Source organism: Pocillopora damicornis, chromosome 4 (genome assembly GCF_964200805.1).
Source record: "Pocillopora damicornis chromosome 4, jaPocDami1.2, whole genome shotgun sequence".
Lineage (NCBI taxonomy): Eukaryota > Metazoa > Cnidaria > Anthozoa > Scleractinia > Pocilloporidae > Pocillopora > Pocillopora damicornis.
Genome location: NC_142673.1, coordinates 1,012,379 through 1,038,799, shown reverse-complemented (window position 1 = coordinate 1,038,799; position 26,421 = coordinate 1,012,379). Strand labels below are relative to the sequence as shown.

The 26,421-nt window shown below is 37.9% G+C and overlaps 4 protein-coding genes and 1 long non-coding RNA gene across 6 annotated transcripts; 4 read left to right on the top strand and 1 right to left on the bottom strand.

The window, feature by feature from the left end:
- Positions 1 to 644: 644 nt before the first annotated feature.
- Positions 645 to 7,500, top strand: LOC113672724 (uncharacterized). Its single transcript, XM_027189057.2, has 9 exons — positions 645 to 844; positions 2,068 to 2,201; positions 2,851 to 2,896; positions 3,788 to 3,859; positions 4,174 to 4,244; positions 5,358 to 5,433; positions 6,075 to 6,137; positions 6,287 to 6,356; positions 6,439 to 7,500. Exons 1-9 carry the CDS (start codon positions 731 to 733, stop codon positions 6,519 to 6,521), a joined length of 729 nt encoding a protein of 242 aa, XP_027044858.2. The 5' UTR covers positions 645 to 730; the 3' UTR covers positions 6,522 to 7,500.
- A 3,490-nt stretch (positions 7,501 to 10,990) lies between these two features.
- Positions 10,991 to 11,867, top strand: LOC149046376 (uncharacterized). Its single transcript, XR_016185679.1, has 2 exons — positions 10,991 to 11,098; positions 11,241 to 11,867. It is a non-coding gene; the product is annotated as an uncharacterized LOC149046376 (long non-coding RNA).
- A 1,449-nt stretch (positions 11,868 to 13,316) lies between these two features.
- Positions 13,317 to 18,756, top strand: LOC113672734 (uncharacterized). Its single transcript, XM_027189074.2, has 9 exons — positions 13,317 to 13,821; positions 14,036 to 14,169; positions 15,870 to 15,915; positions 16,002 to 16,073; positions 16,583 to 16,653; positions 17,135 to 17,210; positions 17,592 to 17,654; positions 18,180 to 18,249; positions 18,486 to 18,756. The coding sequence occupies exons 1-9, from the start codon at positions 13,579 to 13,581 to the stop codon at positions 18,566 to 18,568; spliced, it is 858 nt and encodes a 285-aa protein (XP_027044875.2). The 5' UTR covers positions 13,317 to 13,578; the 3' UTR covers positions 18,569 to 18,756.
- A 429-nt stretch (positions 18,757 to 19,185) lies between these two features.
- On the top strand, positions 19,186 to 23,369 carry LOC113672770 (protein boule). Of its 2 annotated transcripts, XM_027189117.2 has the most exons (6): positions 19,186 to 20,889; positions 21,250 to 21,347; positions 21,621 to 21,675; positions 22,236 to 22,292; positions 22,471 to 22,611; positions 22,942 to 23,369. In XM_027189117.2, the coding sequence occupies exons 1-6, from the start codon at positions 20,776 to 20,778 to the stop codon at positions 22,954 to 22,956; spliced, it is 480 nt and encodes a 159-aa protein (XP_027044918.2). In that variant the 5' UTR covers positions 19,186 to 20,775; the 3' UTR covers positions 22,957 to 23,369. The 2 variants fall into 2 exon arrangements, with proteins under 2 accessions (XP_027044918.2, XP_027044917.2); XM_027189116.2 differs by having other exon boundaries at positions 20,631 to 20,889; positions 22,471 to 23,369.
- Positions 22,638 to 26,397, bottom strand: LOC113672605 (DNA-directed RNA polymerase II subunit RPB11). The gene is made up of 4 exons (XM_027188913.2): positions 26,243 to 26,397; positions 26,057 to 26,146; positions 25,421 to 25,595; positions 22,638 to 24,134 (listed from the first exon to the last, which is right to left on the bottom strand). The coding sequence occupies exons 1-4, from the start codon at positions 26,293 to 26,295 to the stop codon at positions 24,099 to 24,101; spliced, it is 354 nt and encodes a 117-aa protein (XP_027044714.1). The 5' UTR covers positions 26,296 to 26,397; the 3' UTR covers positions 22,638 to 24,098.
- Between the last annotated feature and the right edge of the window lie 24 nt (positions 26,398 to 26,421).

Below are 26,421 nucleotides of genomic sequence, written 5' to 3'. Positions count from 1 at the left end.
TATCTATTCGGAAATGTTTTGCTCGACCGTGTTGTTTCCTCTTGAAACGCCAGCGCTGAATTCAAGTGGTTTTCTCCCTCGAATATTTTACTGTTATCTTATCCCACAGACAAAATCAGCTACCTCTTAGGTCAATTGGATCGTAATTTTTTTCAAAACACACATCATTATCCATTAATGCGTGACAAAATCAGTCATCGCGTTACATCAGGAGTCTGAATTCCCCCGATGGTTCTCGAATTATTGCGAAGGTATAAAACTTCTTTCCACGACTCCATTTTTAAAGATTATCGAATTCCACAACTTCTTGTTTCGAATACCTCTAATTTCCCGTTATTCAGGAAAACACAGTCGATCGATATTTCTGCCAACGAGTTCAAGAAATATTTTTTTGTTTACGAGTGCTATAGGACTTTCAAAATGATCAAAAAGAAAATCGATTCTCATCTGTTCTTAACAACCTGAGAAACTGATAGAAAAAAAATCCGCTCATGGAGGATTTACAAGCGAGTTAAGCCGGTAAAATGTTGATCGCATAAAAAATCCGTGATAATTTTATGCCGCAGGTAAGTCCCTCGCTCCATATATGGAATGGCACGCATCTGGCTTAGAATGTTGGGAATCTGGGCGTCAGTCGTTGTTCTGTGTTCAACAAAATCTTGTCACTCGAAGACTGCACACTGTTTCTTGTTTAATATCGGTTTTGGTCGAGTAGTTCCCAACAGACAAAATGGAGCAGATAAAGAAAAAGATGGCTGTTCTTCGCGACACTCTCGCTGATGCAGAAAAACGGGCTGATAAAGCAGAGGGCGATTTGAAATCGGCGAAAGATCGAGCCGCAGAAGTGAGTACAACTTCGATTCTTTGTCACGATCAGCTCGTTTAGCATTAGTTGTTAACCCTTTACTTTTACTAACTACCCTATGATCGACTTTGGACAGTTTCTGTATGGCAATTTGCTCGATATGTGTAATAAAAAGGTTTCTTTTCAACATATATTGCTCGTGTTGAAGGGTTTACTCATTGCAAACAGCCCGATTGATCAGAAATATGGCCGGCCTAAATTCCTTTGCTCGGTTCTCTATATGGAAATGCAAAATGCTCCGTTATTTGCTGACGATCTTCTGTTTTGAAGTAGAGGAGTGGTTATTTAGTCAGCTTGTCATTTGTAAGTTTTATTCATGAAAACAGATAAAGGCTTGTTCGCTTGACGCAGAGCTAATCTTTGGGTCAAATTGATCCATAATAAAGCTGTGGTCGAGTTACAGTAGTTTCCAAGCTCTTCTTTTCATCGAATATTTCACAATTTTCACAAGGTTTTATTGCCTGTCAGTGAAGCTGTATGAAAGATTTAGTGCTGGCAATCGACAGCGATGGTATCAGTATAATCAAATTGACTTCAATATTTGGCACAGTTACAAAATATTTGACGCAATTTCTCTTCACACAAGTGTGTCTCTTCCACAAACAATGGTAATATGACGCTGAAATGGCTGCTAAATGTTCTCGATTTCATCATGACTAGATCACTAGAGTAGATCAAAACCTATCAATTGAACTGGTAAAAAGTAACTACAGATACATGTAGATAACATAAATTTATTTGGCACGTCCCACCATCTTTGAGAAATCATATACCTGTTGAATGAATAGGATGAGTCACATTTTATGAATTTATCTATTGCCAATGGAAGACAGAACTATTGATGGTGCCAGTTGAAACACGTCAAGTTCACAACAGTCAGCCAGTTTCTCAGTGAGTTAACATCTGTTGTTGTGGCAGAGAGCTGTCAGAGGAAAGAGTTTTAAGTCATGGCTGATAAAGAAAATTTTTCTAACCAAATGAATATCTCATTTTTCAAGGGAGAGCTCTTCTCTTTATCCAGAGCACTACTCTGTCCTTGCCTACAGCTTTGTTAATTTTGCAATTTCTCTTTTTCCCCTACTGTCTGTTTAGTTGTAATCAACTGATTTTTGGTTTGTATCCTAAAAAATCTGATTGAAAAGTCAGCTTTGTGTGATTTCACAGTCATGTTTTGGAATTATTTTCCAACTTTTAATTTTTAGACTGAACAGGAAGTATCTTCCTTAACAAAAGAGTTGCAACAGATTGAAGATGATTTGGATGCTGCAGAATCACGCCTTAGTACAATAACAGAACAACTGAAACAAGCTGAGGCACAAGCAGATGAGAGTGAAAGGTAAGATTTTTTGAGGTTAACTGAGCTAATTTTAATACCATTGGCAATTAAACTTTAACCATCCAACTCTCAGAAGTGTTAAACAATTAACTTCTCCCTATAATATCCATACATTATTTAGCAAACATGTCATGAGAATACTCAAACTTATCAGGTAGAAGTTGTTATGTTTATCCAACACCAAATTCTCATAACTGATTTACAAGGGTATGTGTTACAGCTAGAGGAAAGAGTTAACAATTAGATCTTGGGAGGGTTAGGGCATGATTGATTTAGCTTTACTTCTTCACAATGGCTCAACTACAATCCTGAACTGAACACCCAACAACCACACTTGCTTACTTACAAGTGGAGGCAAGCTTCCAGCATAGGATGATTACAATTCAGATGGTGGCTGGTGGAAGACAGATTTATATCACCAAGTTGGATTGATTCTATCAATTTGACCGGTGGTTTCTATATTTGCAAAATTATATTAAGTTACCTTTGTTTTTTCCCAAGAAATAGGGCTATACACATGAGATACAGGTATAATTTCTTAAGTTCAATTTGTGGAGATGTCATGTGAAGATGGGTTAGTTTCACAGGATACCCAGCCTGAGCTGTCATTATGTGCTAAGTAGCTTATCTTGTTTTTCTTTACTCTCAGAGTGAGGAAGGTTTTGGAAAACAGGGGTTTGGCTGATGAAGAGAGGGTAAGCAAGCTATGCCAGTTTCATTTGCTGGGAGCTTTCAGAAGAGGAGAGTGTAGCAAATGAGAGCACAGTAATAATTCTAAGGCACTGGTGTGCCTATATCCTATGGCCTTTAAAATCTAGTGTGCTGTTGGCCTTATACAAATTCTGTAAGCCTTAGAGTGAACCTTAATAATATACTGTACTAAACTGCATGTTGTTGATAGAGAGATCATATTGGTAGCATTATTTATCAATCTAAATGAGACCTCTGTGATTTTGGTTTTTGGTTCAGGCAATCTGGCTGCTTAGAGGTAAATAACTGCATCCATAGGCGAGATTGCAAATTCCGAATTACTTTATGAAAATAGTACTGTGAATTGTCATAATCTATTGAGTAGAAATATTGGTGGTGTACCAGTACTGTCAAAGAAGCTGGTAGGTGGCCAGACCCACTGACTGTCAGACCATTTTGTACCATCTACTGTATGAATTGTGGTTTAAGACAGAAACTATGCATTTTTAAACTGATTCCAACATCAATGCTTGAGTAAAAGAAGGTTACTCAAATATTTCCCAAACTGTTGGAAATCACATCTCGGAGAGTTTCAAACTTCAAAGTTTTTTGGGGATCGTGCTCATGGGCCCTACACCTTAGAAGGATGTGTTGCTAAGCAACAGGTCATGCTTGGTACATAAGCCTAATTGAATTGAGTTGTGTACTCAGTTCAGATTGTATATCTATTGCATTTTCTAATTACAGTCCTGCATACAATTATATTTGTCCATGTAGAAGAGGAGAGCTTCAAAAGAGTTTTCAACAGGAACTGTATCAGGAGATTACTTTTTCAAACCATACTTAATTAAACCTCAAGTGATATTTATCTAAATGTGGTTTTACTCTTCATTTAGTCTTCCCAGTTTGAGGCTAAATTGGCTGAGGAACGAGAGAGAGCTGAAAGAGCTGAGAGAGAGTATGAAGAGGTTTGTCATTCTTAGTTTGTTATGTGGTAAAATGTTTTGACGCATTTACTCATTATGCTAGCTGTACAGTTACCTGCTCTTACTATGAATGATGATTGGTAGAATGATTAACAGAAAAGACTTGACATTGCACAATAGTCCCTATGTGCTTAAATGAAAGCTACCTTCAGTTGTACGAGGAATACTTTTATTTTGTGTAAATAAAAAATTGGATTGGTATTCTGGAAGCTTTTCACCATGCTTATGAAAATGGCAAAAGCCAAAATTATGGCCCTTTAAAATTGTTTTAATTGCCATTTTACTTTTCCTTCAAGATTGCTGCAAAAATAGCTGTACTGGAAAATGAATTGGAAGAAACAGAAAACAGGGCTGAGGAAGCAGAAGAGTAAGTTTGGTTTTAGTTAGTTTTTAGCGTTACAGCAAAAGGAAAAAGCCAGAATTATCACGAGAACTGCTACATTGTTACAAGTTTGTTGGATTAAGAACTCTTGTGGTGTTATAAGAAGCACATAAGGTCCATTAGGCAAGGCACATTTCCGTGTCTGCCTTTACATTCACTTACATGTTTGCTACACAAGCCAGCTCTATCTTTCAAGGGTAAAAATAAGTTTGACCACTTTTTTCCAGCAATGAGCTAACAAATCATTGATTTACTTTCAAGTAAATATGATATTTGTATGCCACAGTCCAGTTTTTGTGCACCAGACCAACCCTTCAACCCTTAAGAGTGATTATAATCCAATTTCTTACTGTATCATCACCTCTGAATTGCACATCAAAGTCACAACAAGTTAGCTCAATAGGTTAGAGCACTGGACTGTTGTGCGGGAGGTCAGGGGTTAGAGTCCCGGCTGGACCAACACTCAAGGTCTTAAAATAATTTAGGAGAATGTGCTACCTTTCTATAATGTCAAGAAATGGATAGACATTGTAGTCTTCTCAAATAAGGACAAACAAACCGTAGGTCCCATCTCCTGCTTCTATTAATTATTCAATTTGGTTAGGCAGGGGACATTAAAGAACCCACGCACGAGATTACTGTGATGTGGTTTGGCCTGTTTACTGGGAATTTGGGGGGGGGGGGGGGTCTGGCCTTGTTATTGTTAATGCCAGATCCACTGTAATAGGCTAAAGCTGTAGTGGTCTCCCTGGCTGAGATAATTAGGCAAAGCTAAATAAATTAAATTAATAATAACTCATTAAAGAAGTGTATGATTGTTGAATAAGTTCTTCTTGTCAGCTGCTCAGGAAATGTAAAGAAAAAACTGAATGAAGAATATTAAAACTGTTGTTAGGGTGTAAGAGATATTATGACAGTTCTTACACACGAGCTTATCCTTAAAATATGTTCCTTATGGTGTTCCAGCCAATAGTACCATTTCAAACACAGTTCTGGGGTGCAAGCAAAGTGACCTTTGGCATTGTTGAACAATGTTTCAGTGTTTTTGTTTATTCTCTGTTCATGTTCTTATACTCAGGCTCTTAACTTTGTTTGTAGGAGTGTTAAGACTCTGGAGGAAGAGGTCACCTTGGTTGGAAACAATTTGCGAAGTTTAGAAGTCAGTGAAGGAGAGGTGAGTGTTTAACACTTAATTTGTGAAGGCAACTTGTATTAAAAGTTAAATCACTTAAAGAGAGGAAGAGGCTGTGGCTTCATGGATAGTGTGCTGGACTCTGGGTGAAGATGTCTGGTTTCAATATCTGGCCAGGTCATCATATTGTGTTCTATTGAGAAATACTTTACTTTCACAGTACTTCTCTCCACCCAGGTCTTGTTTGTTCAAAGGCTGGATAACGCTATCCAGTGGATAAGTGTGTATAAAACATACTATGCTGTTAGCTGGATAGCAATTTATCCAGTGGGTGGCATCAACCACCCCTCAAACAACCAAGGTCAGGAGTTAAAAATGGGTATCGGCAAACTGTTAGGGAAGACTGATTAACCCTTTAACTCCCCATGATTTGATTGTTAATTTTCCTCAATATTCTCATGACCTGTTAGCTGGATAATCTAAAGTTATTTTAGTGAGAAGTCACTTGTTAATCACTTCTGGGAGAAACTGGGATAAGCTCAGACTGGATGGGTCACCTGGCTCAAGCACAGACTTCAACCATTGAAAGAAAATTATTGAATTTTTATTGGGTAGATATACTCAAAGTTAAACAATTATTCTGGGTTTGTACATGTTGTTAATTTTTTGTTTGTCATTGTCAGGCTTCCAAACGAGAGATAGATTATGATGACAAGATCAAAAAACTTGAATCTGAGTACAATGAGGTATAGAAAATTTCTTCTTTAATAGCTACACTTGATATGGTTCTGTTTTTCAGTATTTGTATATTGATAAATAAGACATTGTAACCTTGACAGATCCTGAATTTACAACATAAATTTTATCATTAAATCTTGAGGACTTTGTTCACTAGGCTGAAGAGAGAGCAACTCAAGCTGAGGCCAAGGTGGTAGAACTGGAGAAAGAGATTGATAACTTGGATGGTAAGAAGTTCTTTGCTTTTGTACCTATCCCTGAATTTTAAAATGATTTTTTAACTTTTTACTTTATTTCAATTTTCTGCAGCTGAACTGGAAAGGTCCAAGGAAGAATATAACAAAGTAAAAGATGAACTAGATCAGACCATGCAAGAGTTGAACGAAATGTAAAAGCAAAACTAGTTCACAGGGAACTGGCAGGAACAATTTGCCTCTTGTGTCATCTAAACTTGTGTAAACTAGGAGTTTGGTGGTTGACAAGATGTGTTGAGTTTTTCAGTTGAATAATTTCTCTTTTAATTTAATTAGGTTTTTAGGAAAATTGAATTACATGTAACATCTATGTGAGATTAACGTATTAACGTAGCCTGCAAATACATCAACCTTTCATCTTTGTTGTTATTGCTACTGGTGCAGTCTCTCTTAATAAACACCTGTTTTAGAACTCTATAGTTGTGAAGAAGTAGCTGTTTTCACTGGCTATGTTGAACTGCGTAGTAATTTTCCAACCTTTCTGTGGCCGATATCTTGAGGGAGGAATTTGTTTTATTATACCTTTTATTTGTAATTCATTAAGAAAGTGATCACAATGGCTAGACCTCTCAGAGGATTGGTTGTACAGTTGTGAGTGAGCCTTGGCCACTGGGAAAGGTAAAGAAAAGAGCTGACTCAGTAAGAAGGACCTTTCATCTAGATTTCTAGAGAGAAAATCAAAGAAAAATTGTCTTCATCGACCAAGAGTTCTTTGTTGACTATTTGGAAGAGGTGTCATCGAAAAAATTCCTCTGAGCTGCCATGAATTTAAATTAATGAAATTGAGACAATATGCAGTACGCACCAAACAAGCGTGACCTAACTTTTAAACATTGTGGGACACTAGCGTGACTAGTCCGCTAGAATGAGGAGCTCCCTTGCCTTGTTAATCACTGAGCACGATATAATTTTCTTTTGATGCATATTGACTGGGAAATCAGCGGTCAACTCTAAAAGTTGTTTAACAAGTTGGCTGATCAGGTTATTTTATTTTCAATTTTCTTTAGTCACTAACAATCGCTTTTTTTAAGTCGCGAGAATTAACCTTTTACAAATCAATGAAATCTTGTTATCAGTAGTATTGTGACTTTTAAGGCAAATAAAACCTGTTAAACCATTTCCAATGTTTCGGGTAAAACTTACGCGAGATCTACCGGGATAAAGACAGTTATGATTATGATATCCCTGAGTTTGATATAGGGCTATACAGCTAGATAAGCATCCTCAATGCATGTTTTATAGGGAGCTAGCAAATACCTGTGAATAACACTTGAGTCCCCCTCGCTTGGCCTCCTCACTTAACACGCCATTAGAACGCGTTCGGCTTTTACAGGCCTCTTTTTATTACTTAACTCTTCAGACGAAAAGGTGTGTTTTGGCGAGTCCTTTCAACCCTTTCATTCCCAAAATCTATAGCACATTCTCCTGACTTGAAAACATACCCTATTTCGTCGGCTATTCGTGAGAATTTAGTGTCCCATCAACCATATTCTATAAACTGCCTGTGCAAAAGCTTTGAAGGAAATTTATAAAGAGATAACTCATTCGACAATAGAGTTTTAGCCTACTATTAGCCTACTACTAGCCTACGATCTTCAGTTTGATTTCTTTCGTTTATCAGGCTTTTATTAGCAAATGCCATCTAGCCTACAGTACGATCACTTTCTCGTTCTTTAAACGTATGTATACTGTTTTATAGCGTCCTTTCATTTGATTATAACCGGAAATGACGCATTACTTCAGCCATGATTTTCTAGCTTTCATGGGTACAGACTGGATCGAGTTTTGGGCGCCGTTGTCTCGTGGGCGGTCATCGATTGTACCTATCCTCTCCAGAAGGGGACCTTTAAGAGGAGGAGCGCAGGCTCATTTCCCGAACTGCCGCTGTACATCGAGCCGAGATCGAGCTTCTCCGCAAAGAGTTTTGAAGACTTAAGCCTAACCTGCGGTCTGCGAACGCTTCTTTCCTCTCAAATCATGAAATAACAACTTAAATCTTCTCTCATTGATTTGAAGTGTTTTATTAATTTCAAACCTGACACAAGATTACTCTCGTTCGATATCAAGCCTGGAGAAACTAAACTATCAGAAGGTTTCTGTTTTTTAAAAAACTTAGGTTTATCGTAAGATTACGGTTAAGATGAATATTTTTTAGCTGGCAAAGCATTGAAGGTTACTTTATAAAAGATCGGAGTGTGCTGACAAAGTATGGGTCCATCACAAAACGGAGTCCTTCCTTAGGGTTGTTTTTAGCATAGAAATTGATTATTTGTTCATCGGTGTTCCCATTTTTCATCATTTTTAGGATGTTTTCTTGAATCAGATTTGCCAAGACCAGTACGTCGTCCTTTAATGTGGGGCAATGCCTTGCTTTAAGGAAAGCATTCACTTGTGCCTGGGTTTTCTTCATGGCGAATCCTGTCATGGCGTAGTAAAATGCGGTCGCGTACTTGTCGAAGTTTGCAGCGAGAGTGGCCCAGTCATTGGAGATGTCTCTAAGGGTTTCATAACTTCCAACCCTCATTCCCAGTGCAGAGAGAAGACCATCAAGAGACTTCTTCATTTTCGTCATGGCGTCATCAGCTTGTTGTCGTTTACCGTTCACTTTATGTATAGCATCGTTCAGTTTGTTCAGCGCTGTTATTCCGGTGTACAGCGTCAAACCAAAGCCGGCCACGGCCAGGGCGGCACCTGCTGCCCCGGCTATAGCTCCTATATCAGCAACGATTCCATCGGCTGCAGCTATTCCAGCGCTGGTCAGGCCATAGGAGACAAGGCCAACCACCCCAACTGTAGTTTGTGTGATGTTTAGGGCCAGGCCAACGTCTTTGATAACTTTGCTGGGATTGCTCAGGTTCAACTGCAGTTCGTCATTAAGTTTGTTCACAACATCAGTTGGTAGTTTCCTCATGCTCTGCTTCAAATGATCGAGCCGAGTTTTAACGATCTTGTATACATTCTGGTAGAAATCGTTCGCGTGATCGATGGCGGTCTGTGCACTTTTCATGGCTGATTGCAGTTCCTTTTGCTTCTTGTCTTCTTCGACAGAGAAGGCGACGTCACTTGCTAAAGTGGCTGTAATGGCAACTGCCGCTATTGCAATACCGACACCCATGATTTACAGAACGAAGAAATGGGCTCTCCTCTCAACTCGATCGAAAGGAGCTAAATGAGTTTGTGTTGTGAGTACATGTAATAACCAGTGGTGTTGTTGTGTATTTGTTGTCATTAACGCTTTGTTCCGAGGCAATGACGACAATGAAACTCTTCAGGGAATAAACTCCAAAGAGTTCATCCGATTAGCATCAATGACCCTATTACAAAATCTTTCCTTCAAAATTTCCTTTGGTATAGTGAACTCCCCTATAATCTTAGATTTATGTTTCCTCAATTTGTCTTTATATTTTAAGACGACCATCAGACCTTCCTTGTGAATCTCAGCGTTCGCCATTTCACCTGCCTGCAATTTAAACGTGAAACTATGCAGATTCACTTGGCGTAGATCGTGAAAATCAGTCACGCACATCCGGCGGATTGTTAGTTGTTGAAGAACCCACGCCAATTAACGTACGTACTTCTCCTTTAATGTCACAGCTTGTAAACATCAACAACTCGGTTCACAAAACAGCAGCTTTTTATGAAAACACACTTATCTGCTTTGGAAACACGCTAGGTTGTGTACCTCTTTGCCGAACAGTTTTCAAGTCTCCTCACAATTCATCTGAGGTCGTTTGCAATGGAAAGCCAGTATAATCAGTTACTTTCTCTATCGAAAACCGTCGGTGCCTTTTACGAGGATGTTTATGCCCCGGTTCTGCAGGCGTTGCCGTGGATCGACGACGGAACTGGCCTGAAGACAGCCAGCGAGAAAGTTCTTAGTAACATTACCTTTCCAACCTATGAACTTTCTAACTACAAAAACCAGAAGGCAAGTCAGCAAACAATCGCCAAACTGCGCCAACGCTGCGACGAGCTGGAGTCAATCTATCATACAATGCAAGACGAACTGCGCCCATTGCTCGAGAAACTGCCTCTAAACGATCGCAGCTGGGAAAAGTTGAAAGAAATGGTCCCAAAATGGAAAAACCTCAACAGTTCGGATGCGCTTCCCTTAAGCATGCATCAGGCTGTCGAAGAGTCATTCTTTTCCAAGAATATGTTGATGGTAATGTCTGCTACAAATTTTACAAGACCAGCTGCGCCTGCAGTTTCACCTGCTGAATCTGTGCTCGGGAAGCTGATGGCTGAAAAAATTAAGTCCATGCACGCGCAGGGAAAAAGCGATCATGATATTGCAGTGGAATTCGGTTCTCATGGACTTTGGCTGGAAAGATCTTTCCTACACGCGATTCGATAAAAACTGTTTATTAGTCGTCTGCTATTCTCAAGGCCCGGGTCTTATAGGCAAGTGCTGATCTGTGGAACTTTTATTGAATATATTTCTTGATATAATTCGATTTTGTCTGTATTACTCATTTGTTATTTTAGACCACAATAAAACTCAGCGATGATTCAGCGTTTTCTGTTAGTATCTGTCTATTACCTTCAGTTGGTTTTAAGTGGATTGCAAATTGCCGATTGCAATGGTGTTGTGGGCGACAGTAGCCCAATAGTCCTCTGTTTCATTCATCTCTTCCGCGCTATCAGCGTGTTTTCCTGCGTACGTGAGCTTGTTTCACAGTTCAGCGGACATTGGTTTGCAAGGACGTGCCCATGTAAGTAATTCTTCTACGTGTTCAAGCTAAAATTCTTACGGCCTAATACTTGAAACATGAACTTTATAATGTTCGATTTGGAAAAGTAAGCGACTATCAGCCTTGAGAGCCTCTTGGAACCGAGTTACTCTTTCCCTCTTAGGCGTCTAAAGAGCACTTGCAGGTGCATAACCTTCATTCATATTCATCGAGCGACTTAATGAAGATCGAACAAAGCGAGACTGTTTCCCCGCAATGGAACTGGAAACTAGCCGGAAGTAAGTTGACCCATGATTTCCAAGTATATGTCGTAAAAGGCGATAAAAAACGTACGGCATAGATAAGTTTGTTACTAAAGCGTTTTAATGGCTATGTCCATGGAATTAAACATTGCTCAAGTTTTTTTTTCATTTTAACTTGATTGTTTATCAAAATTAGTGATTTTGATTTATAAGCAGTGAAGCACAAGCTTATTGGCAGAGGCCTCAATCCCACTTCCATTCACCAAACAGGTTCATGGGAAATCAATGTTTGTATCACTGCATGGATATTCAAACTAGATGCAAGATTTTGACGTGATGCCCTTTTTTTATACTGTTTTTTTTTAACTGTTAATCAGATACTGTTAATCAAGTTTATATCGCACGCAAAGGACATATGTGCAAACTGTGTGAATGTTTTTGGGAAAATAATTATGATAAACTCATCTGCGCTATGATTTGTTAATGCATACATGCTTTTTACTCTTTAATTTTAGCTACTTTCATTAAAAAAAAACAAACAAACAAAACTGACCCAGGTGAGGTCTAATAATAAGGCAAAATGACAAACGAAAAAAAAAAAAAAAAGGTGAAGAAGGCGAGGCTTTAGCTAGTAAGTTTATGAAGTTTCCTATCGAATCATTGGAAAGTATCGAAGTCGTTTTGTTATTGTCTCGGAGAGGGCTTTCTGTAATTTTCGAAAAGAAACAAAATGAAAGAAGGTTATTTGTGAGATTAACTTAAATCGGCAATTTGCAAAAGGGAATTGGAAATTTGTAATTTTCAAAAAAAAAGGTAATTCTGTAATTTGCACTTGTGTTGATTTAATGAATCAATGCATCGGCTATGTGAAAGAAAAATTGCGTCCTTAAGCCATAAAAGACAAACCTAATTTTATCCAGCGTTGAAGCTGTGCTGTTTAATCGTCAATGTACGAAGTGGAATGCGTGACATGACACTTAACGTTAAGCCGGAAAACTGTGTATCTGCAAATAGAGAAGATTGTACTGTACGATTGTATCAACAATGTTTTTATAGTAAAGGTGCAAAAGTTAAAATTGCGATAGTGCATATGGATTCTATTCTATAAGTAAGGACTAAGGACCCGGCGGCAATTCCGTGATCTCTGTCGTCTGATAAAATCAACGACAAGAGGAAGATAGATAAATTTAGTAATGGTATACTGTCTACACAGAGGGAAACGTGAAGCAACTGAAAGATGATTCGTGATAACCGGTGAGTGTCATTTAGCGCTGGAACAAGTCGACTTAAAGGCACACGCGTGACTCATATTTTCAATTACAACTGAAGTCCAGTGTTTAGGTGGCAGTTTCACATTCGCATGACAAAAGAACAGCCCAGCTAAAAAATTTTGACATAAAAATAGTCAATTAAAAAAACCGCTCTAAAAAATTTGTATGGTCCAGTAAAAACTCCATCAATCAGTAGCATTTACTTCTATAACCACCTCCCACCCCTCCCTGCGTACTAATAGTTCGTCTTCCACCCCTCCCTGAGTAACAATGGTCTGCCTCTCACCCCTCCCTAAGTACTGATGGACTGCATCCCACTCCTCCCTGAGTCCTAATGGTGGCCCCCCCCTCGATAAAATGGTAAAAAAAAATGGTCCAAAAAATAGTCCAAGGGTCCAATGACCAAGTCCATACTTTTCCATATGCCTAAATCTCATCCCAATCCGTTTGATTACAAAAAAAAAATAAAAAAAATAAAAAAATAGCTTCGCTGACTGCAAGTGACGTTGAGCCCAGTTCTTGTGCAAGTCCTCTGTTTACGTTCACCAACCTCTCGCATTAGATACGATTTAAAATGGTTTGCGGATACTGTTTTATTTGTAACAACTTTAAATCCAGAATTAATTGGAAATTGGTTAAGTAAAATGTTAACTTTTAAACGAGAACAGACGCCCGTGTTTAGCTTGAAAACATGAAGACCGATACACCTCAGATAACACGTATTACGTCTGCAATTGGAGTTCACATTGAAATTAATGGCACCCCATGATAAGCTGTTAACCAAAGCAATGCTGTACCTCAAGTTCCCATAATGCAGTCAGCAATTGTCGGATATCCCTGCTTTTAGTAAATTGCTACACAACTGTGCAGGCGAATAAGGAGTTAGGTTATTGTCGCAATTCAGCTGAACAAATGATCTATCACGCTGAGAAGAAGAAAGCCATGACATAGCTGAGATTCCGCGTCACACCCGACAAGATATTAGTCGATGACATATTTAAATCTAGGTCACAAGCAGCTTACCTCGGCTGTACGCGGGTATTACAGGTCCTTGTTCGGTTGCTTTGGCATAGTTTTAGGGAGTTGGCTGTTGGAAAATTCTCTTACAGAAAGCAAAATGGAGACAATTAGGAAGAAGGTTGATATGCTGCGAATAAGTCTGAATGATGCAGAAAGGAGAGCAAATGAGTCTGAAGAATGCTTAAAGAGTGCCAAAGAGAGGAATCTAGCCGTAAGAATCCTTATTAGATTCTGTAGTTTTACACTTGTTGAAATACGCTTGAAACTCTTCCATTGTCTTATTCTCAAGCGAAACATCCTTTATTTTGAGCTACAGACACGATTTAATGCCTCTTGCTTTTAGGTTATGTGAACAGAACTGTCGACCAAATTTATAAACAATTTGTAAACTGTTTGTCATGGTTGCGTTTTTATGCTTTCCGCAGGCAGAAGATGAAGTCAAAAAACTAACCCATGACCTTCAAGAAATTGAAGACCAACTAGACGCTAAAGAATCTCAGCTGTCTGAAGTTACCTTACAGCTTGAGGAAGCCGAGCAAACCTCAGATGAAAACGAAAGGTACTAATTCGATAGTTCATAAACTAGCAAAATATCTCAAATTAACAAATACAAAGTGACTTCAACAAACATGACAACAAGTATTAAATATGAGTGCGTTCTTGCTTTCTATACCAGATTATCAATGCCGAATTTTAATGCAACTTCTCTGTGGTTTCAACACTTTATCGTATGTGTTTTTTTCGCGTCCGCAAGCATGCATTTAAATTACAGTAAACAAAGGTTATTCTACAGATTGAAGGAAGGTTCTTTTTGGCTACTCTGTTCTTGATTCCAGACAAATTCCGAACGATTTGCATTTCTTTAAGTCTCCAAACCATTAGTTACGAATGGTAGTGAATATTCCGCGCCCATAGATTTCTCGGCGCAAAAATCTTGCACAGTTTCGGTTAACAGAGTTTTTGACCAAGTCATTTCGTGACAGTATAAAGCAAACTGATCCAACCGAGTGAGCAGCCCACGGACAGAGGTTGTCAAATTAACTTCAATTTATCGGCATCTAAAAGGCCTCCACGTTTATATAAGCAGCACTAACGAATATCACTCCCAAGTAAATTCTTAGTGGATTTTTTAAAGGCAAAATTAGAAAGCATTAACATTGATAATTATATACTATCGGAAGAAATCAATTCAAAGGACCGATTTTTCGGTTCGTTTGGCGCAGTAAGGGTGCAATCGTCTCAGCCAATTACATTCGGGATAAACCTGACCTTCCAAAATTAATCAGTGATGGAATATGTTGACGTGCTGTTGTCAAATTTGAATTCCTGCCTCTTGCAAGACTATTACGTTTGTAAATGATGGTTATCGGCGATGGTTATATGCACCTTTCACACTCATTATTTGTCGTCGATCGTCTTTTAAGAAGCAGACCGATTGAAAACCGGATAATTTCAGTTATGCATCAGCTATAATACTCAAGAAATGGAACTGTGATTGCCAAATCCTGATTCCTACCAGTTTCAACTTAAACCCGGAATTTTTTTAGCATAAGTTGAACGATTCTTTTAATAAAAGTTATGTTGCCATTTCTTTTCTACCAGGCCTGACATTTCAGTAATATACTTCAGAATTTTCCCAAATTGACCAAAAAGAAGTGTATAATAAAAAGTGCAAGTGCGCGACAAATATAAATTCAAACGCGCCTCAAAAGAAGCTATTTGCCAATCTCTACCTATCCTTTTCGACTCTCAAATCTCTTCTTGACTTCGTCACATCCTTTATGCAAAGTTCTCGATCGATTGCCAACCTTCAATGACGACTACTGAGCTACGTCACGGTCCGTGATCGCGTGAATCCTAAAAAAGTTACCAAAATGTTTTCGAGTTTTATATGTACAATCTTCGTCAATAACCCTAACCCTATGCAATATTTCCAATCTTCGACCATTTTCATTTTTTTTCTATTTTTCCCACCCACTTTTTTGAACCTCCACTCACGGAAATTTTCGACGCATATTTTCTATACAGGGCTTAGGGTGCTGTCAAGGAGAATTTGTTTAACAACCGAGAGCTTCCTTAGTGGGGTTCATTTCCTTCATTCTCGTGACCATAATGTTTCTATTTAGGGGTGATATTGTAAGGAGAAATTAGATGCTGGTCCAACTAACGGGTCAAAGGGTTACGCGGTAAGAGAAAAATGGCTATGATAAATTCTCACAAATCCTGACAATATATCTTGCTGTTGATTTCTCTTTGCAGAGTGAGGAAGGTCCTGGAAACTAGGGCCATGGGTGACGAGGAACGAGTTAGTATTCTTTCGTTCTTTCTTTTGCTATTGTGCTACCGATTTTTACAGATATTTATTTAATCGCGGTTGTTGTTTCTCATTAGCAAGCTCAGTTTGAAGCCAAGTTGGAGGAAGAGAAGGAGAGGCACGAGTCTGCTGAAAGAGAGATTGAAGAAGTAAGAAAGCAATTGTTCATGTGCCCTTCCTTCCGTGGGACTTGCGTTATTTACGTATGATGACAAGTATCCAGGCCTGACAAGTATCATTAATCATAAATTGATTTTGGGTGGGGGAGGGGGACATGTGGGTGAAAACAATCGCCACAGATAAAGTTTTTGTATTATTTTTGGGGGTTTGTTCCCTCAAAAAATGCACCTTCTTGCTTAGAGGTAGGGCGAAATCACTTTCTCTCCCTTCTCGCCTTTTTCGGTTCCCCCCTATGCTCCGGAGGTTTTGATAAGAATTCCCCCTACAAGTACTTCAGATCTGTCTATTTGTTTCGTAAGCACGTCTGCCATGATTGTCACACGAGCTGTCCGACTCTTTTCGTGATTTTTACACGTCAGAGGGTTTTTTCACTAATCATAGATAAGAACCCTATAGAAACTTGTAGATGGCGGAATAACATCTTAACTTCTTTTTATCTTTCTGTAATATATCACTTATCAATCAATCTCGTACACAGTTGGAGGCAAAGCTTGCAGAAGCGGAAGAAGAACTCGATGAATTGGAAAGCCGCGCTGAAGACGCAGATGAGTGAGTTTTAAGTTGAGATGTTTGACCTCAATTATTCAGTTTGAAGAAAAGGCAACGATCTTAACGTAATGTAGACAGAATGAACCTTTTAGATCACTCAATTTCAAATTATTTTTCTTCACTTTGATCGTCGCGCAACGTGTGCTCTCCTTTGAGTTGTAGCACGGAACAGAACAACACCTCGACTGCATGCATTGCATGCTTCATTTCACAGATTTCTTTGAAGGTTCCAATTCTTTTTGCTTAGTTTGCGAGACAGTGGTTGTTTTGTTTTCCTATGGAATTTTGTGCGGGAGATAAGCGCACGTGCGGCCAAATCCAGTCGAAGGTGATCACCCCGCGCATGCGCCATCTTTGACCGCTCTGTTCTCCGTCGCAGCCTTCCTTAAGATGTCACACAGCGAAATGCAGGAGACGGTTGCGTTACATTATGAATAACGAATGCTCAGTTTAATGATTATTTTATTTTAATCTTCATAAGGCGACTCAAGGAGCTGGAGGAAGAATCCAAGACAGTCGGGAACAGTCTCCGTTCTCTGGAGGTCCAGGAGTGCGATGTAAGGCGTTAGCTCTTTTGTGTTCGCTACTAGATAGTTTGCATAACTAAAATTGCATGTACATGCGGTGTAGGTTGAAGTGCCGGTGGGTAGATGTGCAAAAATGTGTTGTTTTTGTTGGTGTTTCTTTGATGTCAACTTGAAAACCAAGGAACGGAAATTGTAAATGAAATAGTGGTTAACAAGGTACGAACAATGAGAATTAAGCATCGTTGATTGGAGAACAGAAATGGAAATGAGAAAATGAAGAACGGAAGACCGGAAGACATGGAATGAGGATCCGTGTTCAGGAGTTTTATGGAAAGAAAGTGTCGAGGTCTAACCCAGTTTTAACTTAAATTAACTGATGCTTTTTAAAACCGATGCTATCTCTTTTTTCAGGGAAACAGACGAATTCAGGAGTTAGAAGAAAAGATAGAGAGAATCGGGCGAGAGTATGAAGAGGTGCGAATAATGTTAAAAGCTATTATTTGCTTGAATGATTGTCTGAACGAAGAACTTGTAAACTATCTTGAGGACAACATCGGATATTTCACCAACATCAAATTGTCATCTTGGTCCGAACTGTTGGCCAGCACTGCGAGGAAATTATCTGCTCTTCTGCTTGAGTATCCCTAGAAAGCAAAAGACTCATCCCTTGGTTAAGAATTTTTTTAATCTGATTGGAAAATTTTTTCGGCTCAACAAAATAAGTTGTTGTTGTGATTATTGTTGTTATTATTATTACTATTATCAATTTTCTCTTCTCATTATTATCATTATTATTATTTTAACGCGGAACACTTTCAATAGTCCCAATATCCTTCTCTTCACCAGAGGGCTCTAGGAACGAAATTTGACTCACGCCTAATACGCGTTTATCGGCTCTCCATTCATTTCAGTCAGTAAAATGAGCATTTCAGCGGTCTGGGGATGATACACACCTTGTTATTTGTTAAGAAGCTAACCATTTTGTTAAATTTTTAACAGACCTGTCAACGTGCTGATACAGCTGAGTCTCAAATTGCGGATTTGGAAAGAGAAGCTGACCAACTAGATGGTATGAATGGCTTTTTTCGCTAATTCACAAATGAATCATGTCAAAAGCCGGTCAAAAAAATAATCACCGTACTAGATTGTAGAAGTCAAGAGGACACCAGAGGTTCACAAACTAGTTAAGCATTTTGTTTTCACCCTCAGCGCACCCCTCTGAGGGATGGAAGGGCTGTAACTGAACCCTCCCGTATTAGTCGAACCACTCCATCTCAAATCTATCGCTGTTCTTTTACTTTGCAGCTGCCTTAGAGAAAATAAAAGAGAAACATGCTGAGGCGGAACAGGAGTTGATTCAGACTATACAGGAGTTTGAGGAGATGTAAAACAAGAATCATTATGATCAGTTTAATTCGACATTTTTATGTGATTTGGCTCATTATATGATAATTCGGTAGAGAGGTGTTTCATAGCCATTATTGTAAGCCTTTTTGAAATAGCTCTTTTTGAATATGCTATGTACTTCGGTGAATTTTTTCGATGGTCTAATAAAAGCATTGTACTTTGTCATAAATATCAAGCAAAAATATCAGCCTGAAAAGTGGGTGTTCCTTTGATTTTCAGCTTTTATTTGTCAAAGGCATAATTTTGGTCGCGGTATATCAGGGCCGAGCAATAACTAGCAGATACAGTGGAGGTGCAAGGAAATGGCACCGAAAACGAAGCTTAAATCCATACCAACAACACTTAAAAACCAACTTACTGAGAAAAAAAAAGTCAGTTTGGGGCCGTGCACCTACTGGCAACCCTTTAAATCCGCAATTTTGAGGTATGAAAAGTGCTACAGAGAGGGGGTTGGGGAGGGGGGTATTTCGTACTAAAGTTTCTTTGACATGGCAAGAATTCGATTCCTTCAGTTGGACAGTCTAAGTATTTTCCATGACTTTACTTCCACAGTGTTTTTCGTTTTTATTCTATCTGTATTCTTTGCTTTTCTTTGTAGGCTACCTTAGCCTAAACCCAACCAAGTTTCATCATCACTGTAGACATTTTGACGCCTCTGAAAGTGACCCGCCTCCTACTGACCCTTGTCAAACTAGAGAATTCTGAAAACCAAGTGCAACCTCACGGCCAAAAAAGAAATTTAGTTCATCCATAAGTATTTTCGATCACACTTAAATACTTCAAGTCTCCGATGTAAACTTTCCTCGAATCCTCCTGTTAATTCTTTACTTAATCAAATCTGGTCTTTTGTCAGTTTTTGATTTTTCTTTGCGTGGCTTGAGACAAAGTATTGATTAAGGTAACTCAAAATGATGCTATCATATTTGTCTTCATTCATGGGATCAAAAAGAAAATCTCTTTCCGTGGAGTATTCCCATTAAAAATTTTTTTCATCTAGTCGCCCGCACGTGGGAATATTATTATTAGACGTCTCTCAGATAGGGTTATGTACATAAGGCGTGTCGAAAGTAATTTGATTAGGTCAAGGTCTGTGGAAAGCGGCTTTCATACGACCGTATTGGAATTCGAAGTTTCTTCATCCCACGAGGTAAGCATAAATGATTTCAGTTTTCTCCTCTACAGAAAACATGGGAGCATAGAAAAATTGTGAATAGACGAAAAAAGGTGGTTTTGCGCATTTCTTCCAGAGATCCCAGCCATTAGAAGTGTGTACTTCTTAAGTACCTGAAGAACATGATCGAGTGCTCGATTTGATTCGTTGTCAGTCTGCATTACAACATTTAATGTAAATACAGCTTTGAAACAAAGCAAATTTCCGTTAGATGAGCTGATTATCCAGGCAGTTTTGATAGTCTCCGAATGAGAAATTTTCTGGTTTCAAGCTGAAGCAGTTTATTGAGAGCACTACCCAGTTTTGGCGGGAAAATGGCTTCGTCATCAATGCGCCCATCTAGTATCACAGCGTACCACCAAAAAGTTGTTTCGCGAAGGCAAGAATCAGGTACTTTGTAAATTCGCGTAAATTAAGCCTACTTTTCACTTGCGCTTCTTCACATTTCGATTGTTTCTATATCTGTCGGTCAGACAACCTGCTTAAGTGTTCTACACGCGCTCCAAAAAACTGCAGACAACTACTTCCGTGTATTCACGATTAGTTCAATTTCAGAGGCCGCTTATGAACTTTTTTAAAATGTAAATCATCAAAAATTTGACTGGTTATTCAACTTTGATTCGGTGATTGTCCACGTCAAAATAGCTTTTGAACTGTTCTGTAATCAGGGAAAGTGATGCCCACAAATATTATATTTTTCTCTAAGTAAGGTCTGTTTAGACAGTTATCTGCTCTATAAAGATAAGATGCAACATCTATGATTTGCGGAAGGAAAAATTTCGCGGCGTTCATGACCTAGGGGAAAACATGTCACGCTTGGAAGTCACGCTTTCTTTGCACTCGTTTTGGAAGACTCCTCTTGGAAAGCATTGTCACGCTATCTCAAAATTACCCAGATGCGAGACGCTCTAAAAACATGATTATATCAAACTTCATACTTTGTGAACCATTAATTTCTTGATTAAAAACTACTAATGTTGACTGCAAATATTATTAGATCTTATATTTCAATACAGGATGCAGGTTTCATGTAAAAATAGACCGTTGCACTCAGCGTCCTCAGTGGAAGTTTGGACAGAGTACGGTATTCAGGTTTTGAATAGAGTTTTCATCAGAGGAATACCAAATAGAGTAAGCTGATTTTACAGTCACAAATCCATTGACATTACTCAATTGCAAAGATAAAGAATTTAATTAAAACTGTCAAATTACCAAAATTATGTGAGTTTTCTTCTTAAAAGTCCTTCTCAACAGGTGGTCTTTTTTTCCATTAGTTCACTTCCTGAGCAAAATTATTCATTATTTCCCAAGTGGGCTGGGCATGGTACATCTGTAACCCACATTGGTGAGATAATTAAGTGCAAGGGAGGGGATGGAGAGGGCACAAGAGCTGTTTGGATCTCACCTCTTTTATTGTCCTTAGCAACAGTTCACAGACTATAGATTTGTTTATTAATCAACATTTTGAATTTTCTTTAATTTCTGTCATAGATGACTGAGCTTCAACTTGAAATTCTCTTTGGTGGTATGGGTTTTGAGGTACAGAATGTGAGGATTGTTGAAGACCTCAGGAGTGGTGTAAATAAAGGGTAAATAAATCTTTACTTATACTGTTTTAACAATTCCCAGTACTTTCCCCAAAGACCTAACACCAGTATGTATGTTCTCCATACAGTTCTCTATACATTTCCTGAGGTGCTGACAAGGAGAATTTGTTTAACAATCAAGAGCTTCTCTAGTTGGTTATCATTTCCTCAATTCTTGTAACCTTCATGTTTGATCAAAAGTTAATATTGTAAAGAGAAATTAGATGCTAATCACTTTTAGCAGTCAAAGGAGTAAGGTTCCATTTTCTTTCATAGATATGGTTTTGTGACATTTCACACAGCAGAGGAAGCTCAACGAGTGAGAGACATGGTAAGACTGAAAGTTATCTCCAACTGCATGTTATCTATGTGAATCTTTTAACTTGATGGTGTAATGCCTTAATGAGAGCCTCATAAGGGCATTTCCAGTCAAAAGAGACTCAATAATCATTAGGTTAACCTTTAACCCTTTCTTAGAAGTGATTGTAAATTTTCCCGGTCTTACTTATGCATTCTCCAGCACATGATAATGAGAATACTAAAGTTTATCAAGTTAAAATTGTCATCTTACTCCAATTCCAAATTCTCGTAACTAATTTTAAAGGAAATGTGAAGCGGTTAGAGAGGAGAATTTACAATCAGATCCTGGGAGTTGAAGGGTTAACACCCTATCATTAACATCCATATTCTCAATACTTTTCTTTAACATTTCCTATGATACTGAAAGGGAGAACTTGTTTGACCACAAGGAGCTTTCTAAGTTGGTGATCAATTCCTTTATTCTCATGACCTTTACATTTGATTCAAGAGTGATACTGTAAGGTGAAATTAAAAGTCAATCTCTCTTTGGGGTTTAAGGGATAATGCACATTTGGTGAAATTATTTTATAGGGCTTAGTGCAATGGAAAGGAAAAACTCTTCAAATTGATGTAGCAGTCAAAAGAAAGGTGAGGACCATGCATTGTTCACAGGGAACTAGGAAAATTAGCTGATCATCCGTGACACCCAACTCAAAATGACCCATCAGAACTTAATTGAATTTAACTGTCATGAATGATCTGTGTTTGTATATTTAAAAGTAGGGGGAAAACAGAGTTTAATCAGTTGCTTTTTTTTTTTATTCAGCCAGTGATGCAGGCCCTTCAACAGAGATATGCTGTGACAGCAGGACAGCCATATGTTGTGCCACAGAGGACCCAGCCAGTTTACATCATGGCCATTCAAACAGATACAGGGTGTTCAGTACCACTGGTCATGGATGGAGTTGTAAGCAGAAACAAGTTTTGTAATTCTTTGTTCTCAATGTTGTTTTACTGTGGTTATGGTTATGCGGTCAGCAAGATGGAATTTCACATCACTCATTCCAATTTTTTAGGTTACTCTTCATATGATACAATATTCCTTTTTCATGTTAAACAAATTGAGGAAAAAATATATCAACATTTGTATGTATTCAGATGTGAGAGCAAAGATATACCAAACAACAGAAATGAAAGAACCGCTTACTGGAATGAAATTTCTCAAGAATATTTGTTTTAAATGACAAAATTCCTCACCAAAATTACTCCTTGATATTTTCCTTTTTTTTGTTTTGAGGTGTGGCAGCCATAGTTGAACCAGTGATTGGAGCAATAGAAACAAGATGCAACAAGAAGTTTATCATAGATTGTAACATGTGCTGGAAAAAGATTCCGAGTTGTTGTGTTTTTAATGGCTAAATTAGGATCAATAAAATTTAGTGGCTAAATCAGGATCAACAAAATTTAATGGCTAAATTAGGATCAACAAAGTAGGAGGAAATTGCAACCATTATTAAAATGTATTTCAGCTGCTAAGAATGTTGCAAAGTAATTGACTTGAAATATGAGGAATGTTTGGGAGATACTATGGATCAGTTAAGAGAACCTTTGTATCTAATGAGTAAGTAGTTGTAGCTAAGATGCAACTAGTGGATGTATTGTTTAGACTATGTATGAAAGAAAAGTAATGATTTTATAGTTGAAATTAAATGCTTCTTGCCTCAATGTATGACTGTTGTTTGTTGAGAAAAAGGGTAAAATTGATATAAAACAATAATAGCCAATATACAGTCTCATTTTAAAAATGATGGATTCTCTAAGTGGAAGGAAGGTGAGGGCTGGAAGGGGGGGGGGGGTGAATTAATGATTGAATGGAGCTCAAGCCTTCATGTTAATATTATTAGTTAAGCTTGGACAGTGAAAACCAATTTGTCTTTAGTCATAAATAGAGTTATTTCCAATATTTTGAAATAACTTTACCCTATAACATCTGTCCATGACCTTATATTGTTATCTGAAAATTCTTTTTCTGTCATTCATTCTCCTTGTTAAGGAAAAGTATAATGCTATATTATGCTTTGCTGAGTTTGGAATATTTTTCATTGACCCTATAGCTAAGAGAAACTTCAGTATCACTTCTCAAGAAAAATTCTCCAGCCAATTAACGATGGTATGATATATATACATCAACTATATTTTTGAAATATTATCCCAGTACGAAAAAAAGAAACTAACAAGATCAAGGAAAATATGTTGAATACTAGAACAGATCTTTTAGAAGTTATTAGTCTGTAGCCATCATCAAAGTCACTATAAACAAGTTTCTACAAGACAACAATGTTCCACAAGGGCTTCTGGAGTCACACCACTTGTACTGATATTAATACAAAGCTCAGGTCCAACTGCATCGCTGTTTGAAAATATATTCCAACTTCCTTGTAAAGATTTTTCAATTCACTCTATGCCTTCTTGCTTATCTTTGACTGATGACTGTAAGTATGAGAGAGAATATAAAATTAAAACCACTGCACCCTGGTGGAATTGGGAAGCTCATGTTGAGTTAACTTCTACAAGCCAAGTTAACATTAAGCTAAGTTTAAGCCATAGTTAGAGCAATCAGCTGCAAGAGATGAAGTATTAGGGCAAATCAAGGGGGACCATCCTACCAGACCTAAGGGTTGTTCTACTACTTGTCTGACACCAAAATTCTTGCAGTGGCACTCACTCAAAATGACCACATTGAAGTTAATAGTCTTGCTCCAAATAAAAGATTCCAGAATCCATCCCTGAATTTTTTTGTAATAATTTAGACACTTCTGTTATGGATGGAGATGTTTTGTTTGCTTGAATTCCACTGTTTGCAATCACCTTCTTAAAAACGAAGTTCTACCACAAATTGTTGCTTTTAGGCAATTGTTGATGGCTTTTTTCATAGATGTGATCCCTTTGCTGTTGAAAACCAACCAATCACAAAGGAATATATTGCTCCATAACAAGACATGTAACCAGTTGACCACAACTCTTGAAGAAGACTGCAGTATACAGTCAACATGGGAAATGTCTTCTTCAATCTTGGATATCAAACACAACAGTACTTTGACTTTGAACTTGCACATTCTCTTTAACCCTTTAACTCCCATGAGTGACCAAGACAGAATTTCTCCTTACAATATCAACCAGATAAGTGATGAGAATAACAGGGTGTCAAGTGACAAAGGATACTTAGAAAATAGGAAAATAGGAATGACAGTGGCCAAAAAATTGGTAATAAATAGGAATTCTCACCCCAAAATAGGAAAAAAATAGGAGGATTTCTTTGAGTTCTATCCTCTTAACACTCCCAACAGCAACTCTGTTCCACAACCCAATGCCTTAATATTTAACAGGCACCATGGCATACATCCAAAATGCATTGCCGTATAAACAAAAACAAGTGAATTAATCATTTTTATTGGCAGTTTATTTCAAATATTTCAAAATGTTTCTGTTTACCCAGTAAAACCCTAAAAAACTAGGAATTTCATGAAAAAGTAGGAGAAAATAGGAGGCAGGCCAAAAAATAGGAAAAAATAGGAGCTTGGCACCCTGGAATAAAGGAAAATATCAATTTGGGGATAATTAGTTGATCCAATACTAAATTCTCTGAAGTAACATTATAGGAATTGTATGATTGACAGTAAGGAGAATTACAAATTTGGTCTGGGAGTTAAAGGGTCAAGGTAATTTGATAGAATTGACTATGTGAAGAAGATTGAAAACAAGGAAAATAACCTAACCTTGAATCTTTCTTCTAAAAGAGACACTTCACTGATAAGGTCTGTGATAGCATTGGTGAATGCTTCTTGAGGACTGTAGTCTGGCGTAGTTTGCACTCGAAGAACAAACTTATGCTCAAGGGGATGAGGAACTTTATATCCAGCAAATATTACCTGTGGATCTCGCAGCAGTTGCCTGTGAGTTGAAAATCGCAAATATGGTATTTCGAAATGAATTCAAAGCCTTAAAGGTTGATAATGGTAGAACTACCACTCAAATATGATCTGAGCAACATCCTTAATTTTCAGATAAAAATATTTCATTTCAATAAAGGGAGCATAATTTAAGAGGCTTAGTAGCTTTGCACTTAAAGTAGAATGCCTTAAAAATACCTGCTAACCTTGAGTGGGACGGTTGTCAGCCAACCAGTAACATACTAGCTATCCATGTTTTTTTTATAGTGATACATGAATGCAATTTTTCTCTACTTGACACAAAATAGAACAACAAAGCTATGGTTGTGGCCAGCACAGGGTCTGTTGAGCAACAAATCAAACTAGCAAAAAATGTCTCTATATAATCTTATGAGCGATCTTAAATACTCGTCAGAAAAAACTCTTAATTGGCTGTCAAGTCCGTAGCGCTGTTTAACTCACGCTCGAAGAAGGTTTCCTAATGTGTGGTCTTCTTTATTTACAACAAAGTGGGCAGCATTTGGAACTTTAGTGTCCTTAGTGATAGTTATCCTGAAAATTTAAAAAAATGCTTAATTAAAGATCAATCTTTTCTCTGTAACACTTTATTATTATCGTTCTATATAGGAACACAATACATACACTTACTTTTTATCTCCATCAAGCAATAGAAATGGTTCAAATGACTCCGGAGCATTCATCGTTGAGGAATCAAGCTCTAATGTGGACTAAAACATTCAACGAATAGAAAAATGGCCTCTCGTTTACAGCATGTTCTTCCCTTCCAAAGGATTAAGTACTTCATTTAATTCCATTTATTTTTCTTC

Coding starts and splice junctions, on each gene's coding strand:
- LOC113672770 (XM_027189116.2), top strand. CDS start 20,776: ATGCAGGTTTCATGTAAAAATAGACCGTTGCACTCAGCGTCCTCAGTG. Junction 20,890..21,249: donor TCAGAGGAATACCAAATAGA/GTAAGCTGATTT, acceptor TTTCTGTCATAG/ATGACTGAGCTTCAACTTGA. Junction 21,348..21,620: donor AGGAGTGGTGTAAATAAAGG/GTAAATAAATCT, acceptor TTTCTTTCATAG/ATATGGTTTTGTGACATTTC.
- LOC113672605 (XM_027188913.2), bottom strand. CDS start 26,295: ATGAATGCTCCGGAGTCATTTGAACCATTTCTATTGCTTGATGGAGAT. Junction 26,147..26,242: donor TTGCTTGATGGAGATAAAAA/GTAAGTGTATGT, acceptor TTAAATTTTCAG/GATAACTATCACTAAGGACA. Junction 24,135..25,420: donor TTTTAGAAGAAAGATTCAAG/GTTAGGTTATTT, acceptor TCATACTTACAG/TCATCAGTCAAAGATAAGCA.
- LOC113672724 (XM_027189057.2), top strand. CDS start 731: ATGGAGCAGATAAAGAAAAAGATGGCTGTTCTTCGCGACACTCTCGCT. Junction 2,202..2,850: donor CAAGCAGATGAGAGTGAAAG/GTAAGATTTTTT, acceptor CTTTACTCTCAG/AGTGAGGAAGGTTTTGGAAA. Junction 5,434..6,074: donor TAGAAGTCAGTGAAGGAGAG/GTGAGTGTTTAA, acceptor TGTCATTGTCAG/GCTTCCAAACGAGAGATAGA.
- LOC113672734 (XM_027189074.2), top strand. CDS start 13,579: ATGACATATTTAAATCTAGGTCACAAGCAGCTTACCTCGGCTGTACGC. Junction 16,074..16,582: donor CTGAAAGAGAGATTGAAGAA/GTAAGAAAGCAA, acceptor TCTCGTACACAG/TTGGAGGCAAAGCTTGCAGA. Junction 16,654..17,134: donor CGCGCTGAAGACGCAGATGA/GTGAGTTTTAAG, acceptor AATCTTCATAAG/GCGACTCAAGGAGCTGGAGG.